The following is a 19,916-nucleotide window of genomic DNA, read 5'->3' as shown; positions in this document are numbered from 1 at the left end:
AAAAGTATAGAGTGAAAACAATCCCTAAAAAAATAGATCTGTAAAACATTCAAAAAAATTAATTCAAATAAAGTATTTCAAAATAAAAACCTATAGGATCATCCTTAAGAACCTTCAAATAAATTATTTCTGATACACAAACATATACATACCTCTAACCATTTAGATACATTTATGTGTTAATAAAATTCCAAATACAGATTAAAAAAACAAAAAGTCATTTAAAAATAACTTTGGTTGTTCTCATAACATATATGGCACATGATGACTTAAATCACAATCATGGTTTTTGTTAAAAACACAACATATTTTTATCTATAAAAACTGCACACAAACTCAAAACAAAAATGTTCTTCGAAGTGATACAATTATTCTAAATGTTAAGAAAACGTAGAAAAAAATCATTCTATTTTTAAAATAGAAGTGGATTAAGATTGGTCTGATTGCGTTGCTAGAAAATCTGTGTTTGAAATTTGTTAATAAATTATTGGTGAAAATCCTTAATAACTTTTTTGCTTTCCACTGTGTGAGGCTTTGGGAGTTGGTCAAGGTGGAAGTCACTTAAAGCCATGTACTTAAAGCCACGGGCACGATTACTCACTAGTGTAGCATATACATTTTATTGTCTGCATGTAAATATTTCACTGGGTATCTATTTTTTAAAGAACATAACCAAGATACTGTTATATTACTCAAAAAAATAATGTTTAAAATCATTGTATCACATCAATTATTTGCCCTGTGGTCCTTTTCCTCAGGGGACACCTGCATTTCTTGAGACTACACTGTTTGAAACTGATCCCAGAAGTGGTTGGAAAAACTCCTTTCAGTTCAGCCCCACTCTGTCTACTACCTCCTTGGCGCAGAGCATAACTGGCCACTTTTAGGCATCTGGTAAATCTTTAGCCAAGCGGAAGATGGTGCCTGCCTAACCAGCCCCACCCAACACAGATAGATTGCATAAGTTGGCCAAGAGCACACATTTTCCCCTTTATTTCCCTGTTTCTCTGTCATTATTATTCACTTTCTCAGAAAATCGTTTCTCAGCCCTATTTTGTTCTCCAGTGGTTTCCTAGGCTTCCAAGGCTACTCTCTAAAACATCCTTGTGCAGTTGTTATCTCACAAATTGGTTTGAACTATGCCTGTTGGGAAGGAAACTGTCCGGTCTTTGGAATTAAGCTGTTTTCACTTACATGTAATCCAACTTTAAATGTGCATCAAAGAAGCCTTCAGACAAGCCAGGGCTAGTGTCTTTTGCTGCTATGAGAGCTGTTCAGTTTCTGCAAGACTTCAAAAACTGGAGGGAAATTTGCTTCTCCCACTTTATGACATAGTTTATTGTCTTTCTAACTCACGTTTGTTTTTCGTTTAAAAGTTTATAACAATGGTAATAATCTTTGTACTTTGGAGAAGGATAAAAGATGTTGGTGAAAGCATAAGTGGTTGCCTTTGATACATCCTTCTGGAAGGAAGCATTAACATGTATAGAATGTACTAGCTTTTATGAAAACTACGAGTATACAGTATGCTAGGGTTAAAACCTGAACTGTCTAAATGCTACTGAGAGCTGTATCTTTTGGAATCCATATAATGATAATAAGAATTGCACCTAATAGTTATTGAGAGGGTACTTGTAGAGCTGATACCTGAGCCCAGCCAGTCTAACTCTAGAGTTTATACTCTACCACTCAGCTTTATTGCCTTTTGGAGGGAAAAGGTTTTGTCCTGGTTACTACATAAAATATGTTTGCATTTGGAAGGAATTTTAGGGCCATGTTTCAAAGATCTGATTGTCACCATGTCGCATAAGCAAAAGAACATCTGTAGATAAAACCAGTAACAGGGTGACTCCTAGCAGGACTTGAAACTGTAATGTTGCAAAGTATTTCTGGAATCACCACATACCTAAAAGCACCGTTAGATTTGGTTCTTTTTGGATTATATTCAATCCTCCTCTAGAATCATGCAGTTAATAAACATTTCCAGTTTTAAGTGGTACCACTGTGAATGGGAATGCAAAGTCTGCCATTATTCTTGACACGAAAAGCAGAATAATAAAGGCAGACAAATCAGGTTTGAGTGACAAGGGTAAAGATTAGGCCTCCAAAGAGAAACTTATATTGGTAGGCAGCATGTGGCAACAATCTGCTCTTCAATGTGGAGATAGAGACACCACTACTGGAGGGACCTTCGATCCTTGATTCCTGGGACAGGTTATACAGCAATATTGTGTGGAGACTGGGAAGAGGTACATGAGAAAGTGTTTGTAGCCTCGGAAGGAAGGAACATGATAGATGTTCACATCACAAGAGCCGGCTGCTGGCTGAATCACAGAGCATTCATCAGGCCTGTCTCCATAGAGAACCCTCATATGCTCATCCTGAGTACTTGTTCACGCTGTAAAGAGGAGAACAGAGAGAAGGCAATCAAGGAGGAAAAAAAGAATGGCAGCCTTCAGAATGGAGGGGTTTGGTGACCCAAAGGATCTGGCTGCCTTCTGTCAAGAAGGAAAGTGAAGAGAAAATCCTATATTCACATGCTTTAGAGGCCACTGCCAGAGAAATAAAAGCTTTCATTAGTCTCTTTCTTCCTTAATTAAGCTTTTCTCAGTATACAACTGGGATCGCTTTTATTTGAGAAAAAAGAGAATAAATCTAATAAATGAATAAAACAGAGATAAGTTGACTCCCTAGACAAAGCTCAGTGCTGGCAACCTCGAATTGTCAATGGCAGTGCGGGATGACGCCTCGGGAAATCTCCAGAAGCATTCTTCTGAGTGAGAAGACAAGAATGGAAGTAACTTGCAATGGCTAGAATATCCTAAATTCTTTGCTGCCTTGACAAACTTGTCCAAAACTGCGTCTGTGTGTGATAGAGGAACCTGGTCAAGAGTGCTGAAGAGTGGGTCTGCATCGGGTCTCACATCTTCACTTGCTAAATGGGGGTAGGGGAGAGGAATAGCCCAAAGTAGTTCCCAAATTTGGTGTTGCAGGAAAATCGCAAATTAGTTAACGGTTGTTGCTATAGTCACCAATACTATATAATTCCTGAGGTCCCTGCTGTATTCCAAACCTTGTACTGAGCCCGTCACTTGGTAGGTGCACAGATATGTTGTTCAGTTTGGGATGAATGAGGCCCAAAAGGAATGGCTTTGCTTTGCAAGGGTTCATGGTGCTGGAGGCCTAAGGAAGTCAACACCAGGGAAACTACTTGGGTATTTAGCTATAGCTTTATCTTTTCAAAGGGCAGAACTTGGAAGAAAGATGTGATCTTATATCTTTTTCCATTGAACAAAAGGCCCCTTAGGAGACCAAAAACACATAACGATTCTCCTAAATTGAACATTGCATACACTGTATGAAAATATGAATGTTAGTCCATACATTTTGCAAATGCTTTTGCATACATAACTCATGTGACCTTATATGGATGAAGGTCACTTAAATAAATTTGTGCTTTAAGTTTCAGCTGTTTCAATTACAAAATGGGGAGATGGACTTAAAGGTTTTTAAAGTTTGTATCGGCTCAAAAAGATTTTTATAATTTTCTACTTCAAATGAGGAATATCTCTAAATTACTCTTAAAGATTTAAAAAAGCATTTGTTTTAAGATGGTCTAAAATTGGGTGCCTGCTAAACATCAAGACATCATTTGTCTTCAAATTATTGTGTACTAAAATAGGTTCCATTACTCGATGGATATGTTCCCGTTATGGCATCTATAACAACACGGGTGGATGTTACCTAAAGTGATTTATTTTTGGTTTTATCTTTTAATTTGCAACCTGTCTTCAAACATTTTCACTACTAATGAGCAAGTTTATTAAGAGCTTGAGGATGAGGAATGCCTATGGACCTGACCTTTTAGCAAATTGGCCAGAATCTTTTAAAATTAATCTGGTAAAGAGAAACTATTGTTTCAAAGGAAGTTTGTGGATAAGCTGTTAATTGCAATTGTTTATTTTCCTTTGGAAACTAGAGATGAAGAGTAAAATGTGGACAGGCCCTGCATGGAGAACTTGACACTGTTATTTGGAATGAATAGTTAGACCTCATAAGGTAGCTGTTTGTCTGTATATAAATCACACTTCCTCTTGGCCTCCCTCTTTAAATTTGGAAACTAGAGAATACTCCACTTTACTGGGCAGTACTTTTAAACCAGTCTCAAATAGAATCTAGTAAGTGAATCCAAACATAACCTGCTACCCCTGACAATGTGGGGACAGCTTAGCTGGGAAAAGCAATGTCAGCTAACACAGAATTTGTACTTGAGGTGCAAGCTGCACTGATGCTTGGAGGGAAAAAACAAAAGTTGTTTACCGAAGGCTTAGCTTTTGATTTAAACATTTTTTCCTATCAATTCTGCTGAGAAATAATTTCAAGTGTTCATTTCCATCTGGAGGCCAGAATGCAGGAGACAAAAGCTTCTTTATAGAGTGCAGAGAACTGCATAGACGCTTTGACAAGTCTCAGCTACAAAAATGAGTTGCTGAGGAAAGTCGTGTCCTGTTCTAAGCACTGTTATTTACTGTTTCAGAATCCTGACGGGGAATTTTGAGCTAAGAAAATATAAACCATATTTATCTTTCTGAAAATCCCTATTAAAAATGTTCTTACCACATACAGTATGTGGAAGAAATGTAGAAGAAAAACAGATGAACAGCAAACAGAAGAAAGGCATTACAGCAAAGTTTCAACTCTTGTGTGGTAGTTGAGGATCTGGAAGTATTTCTGTTATAAACCGTCATTCTCCACATTTTTATTATTTTCATATAAAAGTTTGCTCCTAGCTCAAAGTCTCCGAAGGAAATCTTTTTAGATTTCTCTTTTCCAAATTATCATCAAATTATAATTATGAATAAATAAAACTGATTATATACGGTGTATATGGAAAGAAGGGGGATACGCACAAACAGGTCAGTGAAGAGATAAGCAAATTAGTTTAACAAGATGGAACATCTCCAAAAACAGTGCCTTCATTTAATGACATGTCTAAAAAAAAAGTGTTAGTAAGAATAGGAGTTGATCAGCTTTGAACTTAGAAAAGAAATAGTCACAGGTGCGAGAGATAATGATCCTTAAATTCTCCAAGTAACTAGAGGCTTTGTTGGTCCACATGAGATATCTTTTTTGCCTAGGTGGAACATATTACTGCCTAGAGAGTGCCTGGAACACAGTACCGCCCAATTCATTCATTCACTCACTCACTCATTCACTCACTCACTCACTCACTCACTCACTCACTCACTCACTCACTCACTCACTTTTGTATTCTCATTGAGCATCTACTTCTGGCCAGATCTCTACCAGGCAGTTGGGAGGTACTTGTTGAATCAGAGAGTGAACTCTGTGGTTCTTCTTCTGGTGTCTGGTCATGAGGCAACCTTCTGCTAAGACATCTTTCTCTTTAGCCGAGCTGTGACACAGAACATCCTTGCCAGGCTGAGGGAGGTTCTGTCTGATGGACAGTGACATTTCTCATTGTAAATAACTATCTGGTATCTGGTTTTCTACATCAGTTCCTGTGATCTCTGCCAGTGTGACTTGGTGTCCTGAAGCATGACAATGAATATCTAAAGTCTCTGAGTATAAAAGACGTTGTAACTTTAATTCTGTATTGTTAAAGTCCACACATTTTACTCTTCTTGAGTAGGTGTCAAGGCACCTACTTCATTATTTCTTTTGTCTGAATTCTGCTAACTTGACAGGGCTGGCTACCGAGTTGGAGTTCTGAGCTTAGCCTTGATCTTGCCATGTAAGGTCTCTTTTTGTCACCATCAGCATTATCTCTGAGCAGCATCCTTGTGGAGCCCTCGACTAGCAGGTCTCCAAGTGGGTGCCTAGAATGCCTGCATGGGAACAGGGAGACTCCAGATGCTCAGTGTCATATTTGAGGACATCTAAGACAATTTTAATCAAGAGGTTATTTCCAGATATGACTGTATCATAGCAAATTTTTCTTTTTTTGAGAAGCACTGTAACTTGTGATTTTGAGGGGTGTGCTTCATAAAGCCCATGTAAGAGGCAGCAGGAAAGAGCTCTTGACAATGGAAAAAGCACGAGCCCTGAGCCTCTTCACAAGGTGAGAATAAAATGTTAGCATGCATTACTAGGCACTTGGAAAAGCACGCAGAGCCCCCGCCTGCACACTACAGGCACTCAGCTACATGTTAGTCCTGTTTCAACCTCAGCTTCTCCTCATGGGTCTCAATTCTTCTATTTATGAAATGAAATAAGTAATAGTAAAATGGCTGGAGGATAGAAAATATATTAAATTGCTTATAGCATAAAGCCTAGTACATAACAGGCACTTAATACTTATTGAATGAACAGGCAAATAAAAGTGCCGAGTTTCAGAAAGAAAAGTATTATACGAACTCAAACTACTAACATAGAGAGAAAATGTACTTATCACTTTTTATTACATGAGAAGGAAACACACTTAAAAATCAACAGTTTTTGACACTATATTTAATATTAGAAAATGTATTTTAGTCATATGCAACCTGAATCATTGAATAAAATAAAGCCTATAACTGCCCCACTGCCATTATTGTTGTCTGATATTCATTTCTACCGCAAATTTTTCTGTGGTTACTACCTGCTACCTTTGTTTTCCGTTTTCTCTCCAGGATAATTTCACACTAATTAATCTTCATAAAGCACTGTTTTTGCCTCTATGTGGCTTAGAAATACTCTTTCTCTCTCCCTGCCTTTCCATCTTTCATTAAATAACACCCCTATTCAAAGCCGTTTAACAAGTGTCCTACTTTACCTCTCAGTCCTTTGTTCTTATCCTCTCTAACTCAGGAATTTTTTTATCTGGAATGTATAGATTTTCAGGTTGGATTTTATTAAGTCCACGAATGCCTAAATGTCTATGTAAAACTGTGTGTACACATGAATTTTTCCTGAGAGAAGATCCATTTCAACAAGTGACCAAGAGGTGCCACAGAGGTGACGACCCTTCCCACCTAGTGTCGGGTCTCCCTCACACCCTCACATGGGGGAGTCGTGCTCCTCCTCAACCAGGGCTGTCCTCCCATTGGCCCATCCTCTGACAATGGAACCCTTCCTTCAAGGCTGGCTGAAGATCTGCCTCCCACACAAACCTTACTGACATCTCTACCCCTTCTCTGGCTCCTAGAAATCCTGGCCAAGTGCTGAGGAACCACCACATGGCTATCATGTGCCTTCCAGATTTCATGATGCACGTCTGCTCCCCTTGAAGGAGTTACAGGCAAGTTCCTCTGGCAGGCTTCTTCGATATTTCTATGTGTGTTCAGCCTATAGATGAGCTTAGATGTGAGTAAAAGGGACTCGGTGCTGGGCAGGCCATGCCCCCACAGGCTTACAGCATCTCCTTCCACAACTACCTTGCACCATCTTTCCCGAGCTCTCTAAAGTGGGACTCTTGAAGTCAGTTTTAAAAATGAAACTAAACTAAACTAAACCAGGGCCCCTTCATTTGCACACCATGTGGCTGACAGGTGTTCTCTCAAATCATTTTGGAGAAGCGGTTCTAAATGTGTTTTAAATGTGGGCCTCCAGCTCAAGGCCCACATGGACTCTGTGGGGTATCTTTTCATTGTGAAATATGATTAGTTCCGGGCAATCCTACCTACCTGCACACTCATCTGCACCTTACTGTGAACCCCAATTTTGATATCCCAACTCTGTCCTGGCTCTGAGTGCAGACATATAGTAACAGACGTGACTTCCTCTCCTTTGATCCCTGGTGCGCCAAATCATAAATCCTGAATGTTACAATTGCATTAATGGCTGGTCAGACATGTGATGAAGTGAATACTGGGTCATCAATGTATTAGCTGCCGGATGGAAAACAAGCAGAGGGGAGATAGGAAGAACATACTAAAAAAGCCACAGATCTGGCTTGAATGTAGTCTCTTCAATTTGCAGAAATATCATTTTCATCAAAGGTCAAAGTCAGTTACTGGTAGAAAAATCAATAAAGTCGAGGGAGGGGAGAGACTAAATAGATAAATTCATGACATGTCTGCTGCCTTGAAGGAACTTGGTGAAAATCTATGTATTTCAAACTCTTGGGAATAAATCTCGTTGCCAGTAAATTGCACCATTCATGTAGTTTCATGGGTTCCTGCTCTGAAAAGATTTTAAAGAATTATATTAGTGAAATATAGAGGGGAAAAAAGAGTGAGGAGAGATTTAAAAACCGCCTTTTGTCTGTTAGTCTTTATCACACATTTTATTGGACTCAGAATCAGGTGTTTGTGTTTTTAATTTTAAAGAAAGTGATCCATGAGCATGTTCTACCTGTCCATGACAATTATTGCAGATGATCAGAAATCTTTGTTACTGGCAATCCGAGGCCATCAGTTACATTGTACTTGTGGATAGTACAGGCATGCCTTGTCTTATTGTGCTTTGCAGATATTGTGTTTTTTTTACAAATTGAAAGTTTGTGGCAACCTCACGTTGAGCAAGTTTATTGGCACCATTTTTCCAACAGCGTTTGCTCACTTTGTGTCTCTGTGTCATATTTTGGTAATTCTTGCAATATTCCAAACTTTTTCATCATTATTATATTTGTTATGGTGATCTGTGATCAGTGATCTTGATGTTATTACTGTAATTGTTTTGGAGTCATCATCATCATCATCATCATTATATATTATCACTATATATTATATATTATTATATATTATCATTATTAGAAATGGAGCCTGAAGATGTGACTAAATTGCTACAATCTCATGATAAAACTTTAAGAGATGAGGAGTTGCTTCTTATGGATGAGCAAAGAAAGTGGTTTCTTGAGATAGAATCTGGTGAAGATGCTGTGAAGATTGTTGAAATCACATTAAATAATTTAGAATACGTCATAAACTTAGTTGATAAAGCAGCAGGGTTTGAGAGGATCGACTCAATTTTAGAAGGAGTTCTACTGTGGGTAAAATGCTATCAAACAGCACACATGCTACAGATAAATCACTGTGAAGGAAGAGTCAATCAATGGGCAAAGTTCACTGTTGTCTCATTTTAAGAAATTGCCACAGCCACCCCTACCTTCAGCAACCACCACTCTGCTCTGCCAGCAACCTTCAATATTGAGGCAAGACTCATTGTCAGCAAAAAGATTATGACTCACTGAAGGTTCAGGTGATGGGTAGCATTTTTTTTTTTAGCAATAAAGGTATTTTTAAGGCATGTACCTTGTGTTTTAGATATAATGCCATTGCACGCATATAGTGTAAACATAACTTTTATGTGTGTCGGAGAACCAAAAAACTCTTGTGACTCGCTCTATTGTGATATTCACTTTATTGCAGTAGTCTGGAACCAAATGCGCAATATATCAGAAGTTTGCCTATGCTAGAAAAGAGATTCTAATTTTTTAATCTGAATATTATAGTCTTAAGGTATTAAGGTACTCTAAACATGATGTGTACTGTCTTGACTAAATGTTGGCTTAAAAATACTGACTCATTTCTTCCCCTTCCTCCTGTACCAACAACAGAGATACTGCCAGTTTTCAAAGTCCAATCTGGAGCCTACCCTGAGCTGGGAAAGGCTCAATGCTCTGGTAAACAGAGCACTATGCAGAGCCCTTCTCCATTGAGGGCACGTGGGTGGGCTATTACAAAGTGATTATATTTGCCATTCTTAGCTGCCAGCAAATATATTTGTTCATTAACACGGGATAGGTAGAATGCTGCTGAAGAGGACAACTGAGCAATTAACTATCCTTCAAATTAATTCTGAAGGGACCAGAAAGTGACTTCTCCAATGGCATTTTTTTTTCTTCAAAGAATAATCTGCCTCAGAGACGGGCAGAAAGAATGAACAAAGGGAAGTTAGGTGAGGGGCCATACACAGGACTTTGTGGTTTTCAACTTCTATGTTTAGCTGGCTATTTAGCTGCATTAATCTAGGGTTCTCAATTTTGAAAATTCAAATAAAATTTGACTTTATGTTCATACTATTTATGAAAACATGAGTTGCTAATCAATAACCCAGTGGTATTTTGTATATTTTGTGATCAAATTATCACATAATTTTATAAAAATTAATTTCAAATTACTGTCAAATTTTTTTAACTCAGATCTGTTATGACCCTTACTTTTGAATACTCTGAAAGCCATCAGTATGGATGTAAAGAACCAACAAAGGGTTTCTCTAAAGGCATCGGTTAACTCAGTTTGGAGGCAGCCACGTATGGGAGAAGGTGCCCTCAGGGGTCCCGGACACATGTTCTTGTTCTGTTTTAGATGTAAGAGCTTGCTTCAGGTGCTTGCTTTCTGAAGACCTTAGAAACTCCTACGAAAGGGCTTGCTTTGTGCCAGGTTCCAGCTGGGTACTCTGCATGCATGTTTCTTCTGACTAGCAAAGCAACTCTGGTAGGAGTCATTACTGACTTTGTTTCAGAAGAAGAAACACACTTGGAAGTCAAGCAGGTCACCCAGACCCTGGTGTAGAGTCTAAGTGGTGATGTGAGACTGTGGACTCTGCGTGGTTCTAGCTGAGGCCATCAGGATGAAGAGGATGAAGCTCCACAGGGCCTCCATTTTAGCCACACTTAGAGCTTTTCCTCCTTAGAGCTCTGCCATCCAGCACTACCAGTAGGGAATAGCCAAATTCAGCTATTTAAATCAATATAAAACTTTAAAATAAGGTCCTCATTCACAGTAGACACTTTCTGACTACAGTAGCCACATGTGAGTAGTGGCTACCATACTGGAGAGCACAGATACAGACGATATCTACCACTACAGGAAGTTCTACTGGATAGTGCTGCTCTAAGTGCTGGAATTCTGCTGTCTGGTTACAACTGTCTCTTCCATCCTATCACTCTCTAACTGAAGCTGGACTCATTCTTTTAGCTCTATCCTTTTCCTTGCAGTCCATTGGACACCTCTGAACCCCTGCCACGAAGCCTAGACTTTCCAACCACAATTTTCTTGGCATCCTTGACTCCCTTGCTTCTTGGCTTTCTGTGTACAACTCCCTGCTGATCCCTAACCACTGGAAGATCACATTCTTTTGATTTCCTTGCTCCTGTTTTGGGATATGATGCATTACTGGAAAGGATGATAAAATAATAAAATGGAGATAATGGATGCTCTTCAATACCAAGTGTGTCCTCTCTCCTTCTTAGCACTTCTTCAGTTCATCTTATATTGACTCACTAACTCATTCCTGACAATGCCTTGTTCCTGAAAACCTAAGATCTCTCATGATCCTCATTTTCCACAGATGACCTGCTTCATAGTTGGTGGGGAAGATGATCTAAAAACCAGGCCATGAACTTCCTCGACATGTTCCTATAGCTTTCTTTTGGTTTTCCTCTAGCCATGGTGATCCACCAGCTGCTTTCCACCCAGGAGTACATATTTCTTGCTTTCATCTCTCTGCTCATGATGTCTCTATCATCTAGTAGTTCTCTTCCTAATTTCATCTCTGCTACAAAGCTGTTTTTGGATCATTACATCTTTGCCTAACATTTAGTTCCCTAACATTAGTTTCTCTAACACTTTCTCTGTCCCCCTACGTTTTTAATTGGTATCACACAGATTGATATATAGGGCATCTTGCTTCTTCCCCACTAAACTACAACCAGTGTGAGGAGTACTTGCTGGATTCATCTTGTATCCCCAGTAGCAACTGGCACAGACCCTTGTATAGAGTGAATTCAATACATATTTATTTAATGAATATCTGTATATATGTTTTTCGCAAATGCCAGATTAATTCATAAAGTAGATTATATTTAACTCAATAATAAATCGATGAATACAATTCTTCTAATGATCTCAACACGAAGTTCTAACTAAACCATTACATTACCAAGACATCTGATTGGAAAACAGCATGCATGTGTTGATGACTAGCACAGCAATAAATGGTGCTGTAGAAGTGTGCAAATATCTTTCTGAGAGAGGGTGAAGCAGGTACGAAATGATAGAGAATGGGCAAACAAGCTGAAATAGACTTACCTTGAGTAGCAATATAATGATTGGGTCGATGATAGCCCTAAAAATAAATGAGAAAGAATATTTGAAAAACTTAAAATCAATACACAGCCCAGAAGTCACAAGCTAAGTTTGCCAAAATGAATGCACTTAAAATACCAACAGTTGCATCACTTGAAAGTTAAATTACCAGACGGAGTACAACGAGTTCCTCTTAATAAGCATAGAGGCATCAAATATAACAGTTCTGATGCAGAGGGGGTGTGAGTAACTAAATTATACACTGGCTGTGAGATGATGGATGAGCAACAAACACTAACCACTTATGGATTCTCTAAAATAACATGACCACAACTCTTATTAGAGTGCAAACAGGCTGGGAATGTGCAACAGAATTTCATTTGTGTTTGGGGTATTACTGGCAATGTGCCAGGCTTTACCACATATTCTGTTATATTGGTATAGGCAGTTATATCAATAGTAATACTAAACATCATTCTTAAACACTGCTCATACCAGGACATGATGTTGTAGCAGGGGCTAAGAATTTAAAGAGGCAAAAATTCTGCAATGCTCCTTTATTTTATCATAACCCTATAAAAGGAGGAAAGATGAAAATTGAGACCACAGAAAGAAGGAAGGAAAGAACACTGTAGAATCAATATCTGGGAAACATAAAGGCAACTTATGGAAAACTACACATAGGTCCATCACCATGGACCTTAAAACTTTCCATTTCTGTCTCCTGACATGACCCACAATACTGTGCCAAGAGCCACATGGAAAACAGAATTCAAAAACTTAAAGAGGAGATTCAGATTTTTCAGATAACTTAAATACATATCTGTTAGATTATTTTTTGCTCTCAAAACCAAGTTGGCAATAACGAACGACAAAGGCAACTGACCTGATATAAGTCTCAAACATAGAATCATGGCAGATTAAATAGGATTATTTAGATGAGCACTCATTTCTTGCTAGCTAATAAGCTCTAAAAGGTAAGGCCCTGGTCTGACTAATTCTCTCTACATGTCAGTCCTAAAAAGATGCTAGAACTCATTTGTTAAACTGAAATAATCCACACAGTCTATGAAAGACCTATGTTGCTAAAACAGAATGGTCATTTCTCAGTCCTCATCCATACAACCTATCACCAGAATGAGCACAATTACTTTCCTTGAAATACTTTCTTTGGTTTCCAGGATATGACACTCTCCTGATTTTCTTCCTACCTACTTTCCTGGCTATCCCTCCTCATTTATTTGCTCATTCCTCTCCTTCACACCTTGATGTTAATGTTGGAATGCCCAGTTCTTGGTCTCTTTTCTCGGTCTACACTTCTTTGCTGATCTCAACCAGTCTCATGGCCTTCAATACCATCTGCACATGGATGAATCCTACAAACTTACTTTCAGTCTGAGCCTTTCTTTGCAATCCTGATGTGATATCAATTGCCTACTTAACACCTCCACTTGGATGTCTAATACATATTTAAAGTTTAACGTATCTAAAACTGACCTTGTTTCCTTCCTACCTCCCATCTCAATCTGCTCCACCTACAGTCTTCTCAGATAACGGCGAATCTATCTTTTGAAGGCATCCTACCCCTCTTCTTCCTATACCCCATAGCCAATCTGTCAACAAATCCTTTGTCTCCATCTTCAGCATAAATCCAGGATTCTACCATTTCTCATCCTCTGGTGCCACCACTTGGCCAAGCCACCATCATCTCTGATTGCATCCACAGCCATCTAGCAGGTGTCTTTGCTTCTGTTCTGGCCACCTACAGTCTGTTCTCTCAGCTGCCAAATCTTGTCACTCCTCTGTTCAAATCTCTCTAATGACTACTCATCTCACAGTGAAAGCCAAAGTCCTTACGGCTGTTTCCATTACCCAGCCCCACAACTTCTCATCTCATCACCTAAGACTCTCCCCGAACTTCACAGCACTCCAACAATATGTGCCTGCTTGTTTTTCTTCAAATTCGCTAGGCGTCCTCCATAACAAGGCTTTTTCACGGCTTTTCTCAGCCCAGATATCTACATGGCTCAGTCTCTCATCTTTGCTCAAATGTTACTTTCTCAGTGGAGCTGACTCCAGCCACTCTATTCAAAATTGCAATCCATCTCTGAATCTTGTCTCCTTATTCTCCCTTTATGACTTTCATTTTCCATAGCACATACTACCATCTAAAATACAACACAGAATTAACTCACTTATTTCACTTATTATCCATTTCTCTTGATTAGATCATCAGCTCCATTAAGTCAGAGGTTTGCCTTTTGCTCTTGGTACGACTTGTTCATAGTTATAATTCCAGTACGTAGAAAAGTAATTGACATGCAATAGGTACTCAATAAAATTTTACCGAATAAGTGAATAAAGGGGATACTGACTTTTTTCTCTGTTAAAATTAAAACTAATTAATCTGGTAAACACAAAATCAGACTACTTTTATGTTCCTTCCTCTGTATCTCTATCCACTCATTCTTTAAAGCTTAGTTCAAATTACCTCTACTACTAATCTGATCGTATTTACTTCTTCAGCCAGGTACAAGGAGGGAATTAGTAAGTGTTTATAATATTTCAGACATGTGCCAGGTACAGAGAATATAAAGATGAGTAGGACACTGTCCCTGTGCTCAAGGTCCCAGTAGGACCCAGTATGAAGAAGATTCTCTTGGAATCTCTCAGGGAAAGGAGTGTTATAGGGAAGAGGTTTCTTACTTCAGCTTCTTGGGGAGAAGGTAACAGGACTTTGACACCTCTAAGTACTTCCGTAACATTTGCTGAATAGAGGAATAAGTGCAATGCACTTTAGGAAGAAACTCTGTTTAACTCAAAAAAAAAAAATCTAACTTAGGTTGAGTATATTTTTGGTCATTATCAAAATGGTGTAAAGGTCTTCAATTGAGGAATGAGATATGAATTATTTTTCAAATAATCATCCCCCAGCCCTCACCCTCAAATGTATAACCAAACTGTCAACCCTTTCCAAGTAGCACTAAAAATAACATTCTTATAGTTATTTATAGATAACTTTTAGAGATTGTGATGCAGTAATTTTGGTATCATCTGAATAATACTCAACCAAGAATAAAAAATCATACATATGAACAAAACCTGTCCATGGAAGCACCGACAGACTAAGAAATAGTGTGATGGCAAGCAAAGGATGTCTTGGAAACTGCAAGGGGTCAAAATCTGTTTAATGTAAACCGGGGCCTTGGAGGTAATGGCAACATTCCCTTGATTTTCAGTCTACTTTTGATTTTCATTCATTCTTTCAACTGAAAACATGCCGCCTCCTAAAGAATTTATTCTAATGTAAGACATTAAGTTAACATGATGCAGAATGAACAAAGAAGCAGTCTTCAATAATTAAACAGCCTGCATATTTAATGACATGTCTTGCGTGCATTAGGAGTCCTGGTTAACAGCTGCAGACAACTTTGAAGGCAACTTAAAAGTGCAATGATGACAAGAGATGGCAAATCATCGAATTAGGAATTAGAGAGTTTTGTCCTATTAATATGCAAACAGATTTTTTTAAAAGTGTCAAATAATCCAAGTTGTTGACAAAAAATGGAAATAACGTGTTCTGAGTCCACATAAGCATGGACGACAAAAAGGCACAGAGTGTTCTAGAGGAGTTACCAGCAAATAGGCCGACCCTCACTCTAAAGCTCTGTGGTGTGTGGGGCAATATTAACGCATTTGCTTCTGGAGCTGAACCAACACGTGTCCCCCAGCCTTCCAGCAGAAACGCCATGCGGTATGTGTCAGAACGGTTGGGCTTACTGGCAGTTTCAAGGTACGTACATCGATATAATTTCCATTGATATAGTCTGAGTTGGTGTCCCCTTCTATGGTCTGCAGCCTCACCCGGGAGTGGTCATCTGCAGAGGAAAAGGAAAAGAAAACAACAACTAACAAAAGCGATCCTTTGAGCTGTTCGGAGCTCCAGAACACAAGGGCATTACATTGAGATCACCCGCATCCATGCCGCTTTAACGATAAATAAAGGATTAAAGACTACACTTTCTACACTTCTTATTTTGCTATTAAGATGAGGAAGGATTTATAATTCTTTGCATTTCACAGTAAATCCCATTAACTTATTCTTTGATCAGTCACAGATGTGCAGTGTTGGCAGAGGTTTGAAACTTCCACACAAGAGTCTTGTGAATCACAACAGAATTATGTCTTGGATTGGAAGTTTAGCTACTTCACTAAATCACATACAAGCCCTGAGATTTTGAAGGTTGCCCATGACATCCACCTTGACAAACGATTGTTATAAACCACAGCTCAGCCTTCTGGGAGGTGCGGATGTGGTTCTAACCTCATAGTCTGTGAGTTTTCTAAGCCTTCCCTCTGTACCTGAGGGCATGGGGGCGGGGTGGGGGTTGGGGTAGTGTAGAGCAAGGCTGTCTCCTATCAGTCATGTGACTACATGCTGCTCATTGATACCAGCAAGTCTTAGCAACACATCTGGAGAGGGGGATGAGAGCATCTGCTTCAAACTAGGCTATTTTAACGATTTAATGAAAACAGATTGCCAAGCACAATGTCCAACACCCAGCAAGTACCGTACATGGGTCGTGGTTGTGGTATTAATTACCTATATTTAAATTATTTTCTGAATAAAAATTTTTCTCCCCAAATAGCATTGAGACATCTCAATTATTTCCTTGAAAAATCTATATTTTAAAAAGGAAAGTTCAAAACCCCCCGTAAGGGCAGGGTTTTGTTTTGCTCACTGTTCCGACCCCTGACCCCTAGATTAGTGCCTGGAACATAGTTGATTTCCCCCCAAATATTTTTTAGATGAATAAAGAGGTAACCTTTTGCTTTTAGAAAAAATATGTGCTTTAAAAATTTTTTCCCTGTTAATTAATTAATTAATTAATTACTTTTCCTTCCAATTAAAGCTTACATTCAAATCCATTATTTAAAGAGATGAAAGCCAGCTGCTCTGAATAGGAAGCACTTAAAGTTTCTGATAGGTGGCATGAGAGAAACTGCAAAACTTCATTTCCAACGGCGCTGTGGGCGGTCCTGCCTCTACACTGATATGTCTCCTCAACGTTTCCTTTGGGTTAATGGGTGAGAAACGAGTCCCCAGTTTGAGGCAAGAGCCAGGAGGCCTGCAGGTGACTGACCATTTTATCCACAATCACTGGAGGAAGTGTTGATTTGGACCTGTTCCTTGGCTTGACATGCTAATGAGTGAAAGTCAACATTTCATATTGATCCCTCAAGTTCGCTGTGGATAAATGTTCTGTTTTCAACAGTGTTGGTAGAAGAAAATTGTGTCAGATTTCTAACCTTCCTTAATTGAGGAGACTTTTCATTTCAGTTCATATTATTTCACGTCAGTGCCTTACAATTAATTAATTGGGGCTCAATAAATTTATCTGGAATATGGAAACAAAGTGGGCCAGAAAAGGAGAAAAACCTAGAGGAAGCTGCGTCTTCCTGCTGTTCTCAAAAGATAATATGGGTAGTGCTTGTGTGTGTGAGCTCTGGGGTCAGGTGTGCAGGTTAGAATCCTCCACCTGTGATTGTGGGCGAGTTGTTTAATCTCTCTGTGCTTTAGTGTTCTTATCTATAAGATAGGGATTAACAGTGCCTACCTCATGAAATTATTGTGAGCATTAAAGTAAAACACAAAAAGAGATTAGATATAAGCCCAGTGTACAGTAAGTGATAGTTATTGCTATTGTCATGTGCTGTGTAATAGATACTCACATCTTTCTTCTCACTCACTATCTTTATAGTTGATGCCCACACAGACAACAGCAGCCCAGGAATGGACTCATTTGCGGTCAGAATTCTTCCTCGTGGTGACTTGTTTAAGAACTAGTTTCTTAGAATACATTTTGCTTAAAACCTGAGGCTCCCTATCCATAGTTTGCTCATGCTATGGGGGAGGTGAGTCATTGAGGTATAGGATATGTGTGGATTGTTATGGCTTTTGTATTCGTTAGGAAAGGCAGTGCACACACACAGCTATTTCAGAGTGGAGCTATAAACAATTTTGCTGGTAAAGCCACTTGAGCCTCCTGAATGAAGGATGCTACAATAGAACTGAGTCATGGCTATTCTACACACATCAGGCTTTTAGTCAGCTCCTCTGGAGGGAGATTAGGTTTACCTCCCTGTACTCTCGACTTTCCCTGGGCAATTTTTTAAAAGGCAGGCACTACATTAGGGCCTCCCTATCTGTAGAAGCAGAGCTGTCTTAGGATCTATTGCACCTTCTTGTCAGAATCCCCCGTCTTTCACAGTTAATTTCTCTTAGACCCTCAAGATAAATGCTGCCCATTCCCCATGATTTACCACCCGTGGGCTTCCCAAATTGTTCAGGAATGTTCTCGTTAGGGACTTCAATCTCTGACAAGACGGCACTCTCATCTACCGTAAACAGAGCTTTTGCAACAGTGTTTCCCCATCAACTCCTGCTATTCGGTCGGTCGCCCCCTCAAATTTTTACTGTGGCTGCTGCTTTTCCAAATTTAATTGCTCCACTTCCCTCATGATGGAGCAAGACACATGCACAGCGTATTTCCTGAGCAGACTGAGATTGTTTTATTTCCCTTTATATACATGGCAATATCTTTATTTTAAAGTAGATTCTACTAGATTATAACCTTGTATGGTCAGAGACCACATGGTATCCATTCGAAAGACCCCGAAGAGCATGTTTCACCAAGGCACAGCATCCAACCCCAGGGGCTCCACTCACAGCACAGCCTGTGCTGCCATATGCATCGGTCCTGCCTAACACACAGCAAGTGGTAGAGTATTTAACTTTTCACGCATAAACATGGTGTTGTGGGAGTCACTGGCACAGTGGAGGCGTGGCAAGCTGTGATCAGTGAGGTTCACTGGGCTTTCCAGGGCGCTGGCAATGGTCCTGTTGTGGACTTGGTTAGCAGTTTTATGAGTGTTTGCTTTACAACAATCTATTAAACTGTATATGGATGTTTTAGACCCTCTCCGTACCTATAAACTATGAAAAAATAAAAAAGCCCACCCTGAGGACATTATGCTAAGTGAAGTCAGTCAGACACTTCTCAGTGCCAGTGTTGAAAGGACAAGTATTGTGTGATCTCTTATATGAAGCATCTAGAGTAATCAGATTCACAGAAACAGAAGGCAGAATGGTGGGTGCCAAGGGCTGGGAGGAGGGGCATAGTGAGTTGTTGTTTAACAGGGCACAGAGTTTCAGTTTCGGGAAGACGAAAAAGTTCTGGTGATGGATGGTGGTGATGGTTGCACAATGACGTCGATGGACTTAGTGCCACTGAACTGTACACCTAAAAATGCTTCAGATGGTAAGTTTTCTGTTACATGTATTTTATCACAATTTAAAAAATGAGTCTAGTTTCTCCACCCCTCCCTTGTAGAATACCTCTTTGTGTTCCACCCTAACCCCAGATATCCTAGGAAGCAGCATTTTCAAAGGTGAGGGGGCATTTCATGACCGGGCAATCTGAGAGCCTGTGGGAGTGCCTCTGCTGGGCGAGACTGGTTCCCTTTCCCTGATAGTGACCCTAGAACTTGTCACTAGAGGACAGCTGTCTTACATTATTAATGTGTCCTTAGTAGATATGTTTAAGAATTATTGAAATGAGATTTATGAAGTGTTATTTTCTTTCAGTGATAAAATTAATGTGAGTATTGAAAAGTTAATGTATCTAAAGGCAGGAAGATAGATATTTTAGTGGTGCCAGTGGGCTAAATCTTTTGGAGGAGGAGTCAGCTTGGAGGAGAACACAGGAACACGAGTTTTGCCCATGGGAGGTGGCTGATCATCACATGACTGCCCTTCTTGGTGCAATGGGTCAGCACTTATCAAGCTGATCCTCTGCCTTCTGGCAGGCTGATGTGAAAACCATCCTTCCTAAACAGCAATACAATAAATAAGAAAGTGTCACCATCAACCCACACTGAGTC

At 39.4% G+C, this 19,916-nt stretch overlaps 1 protein-coding gene across 1 annotated transcript in view; it reads right to left on the bottom strand.

Moving 5' to 3' along the window:
* The window catches only part of PTPRM (protein tyrosine phosphatase, receptor type M), a 705,638-nt gene that overhangs the window by 72,834 nt on the left and 612,888 nt on the right, over window positions 1–19,916 (bottom strand). The window contains exons 19-20 of the mRNA XM_006920073.3: window positions 15,774–15,850; window positions 11,976–12,012 (exon numbers count right to left, since the gene is read on the bottom strand). Coding sequence (XP_006920135.2) covers window positions 11,976–12,012; window positions 15,774–15,850 — 114 coding nt within the window. The remainder of the gene's footprint in view (window positions 1–11,975; window positions 12,013–15,773; window positions 15,851–19,916) is intronic.

This window comes from Pteropus alecto, unplaced genomic scaffold (genome assembly GCF_000325575.1).
Source record: "Pteropus alecto unplaced genomic scaffold, ASM32557v1 scaffold146, whole genome shotgun sequence".
NCBI lineage: Eukaryota > Metazoa > Chordata > Mammalia > Chiroptera > Pteropodidae > Pteropus > Pteropus alecto.
Note: the sequence above shows the minus strand (reverse complement) of the source record. Positions and strands in the feature narration are given on the sequence as shown.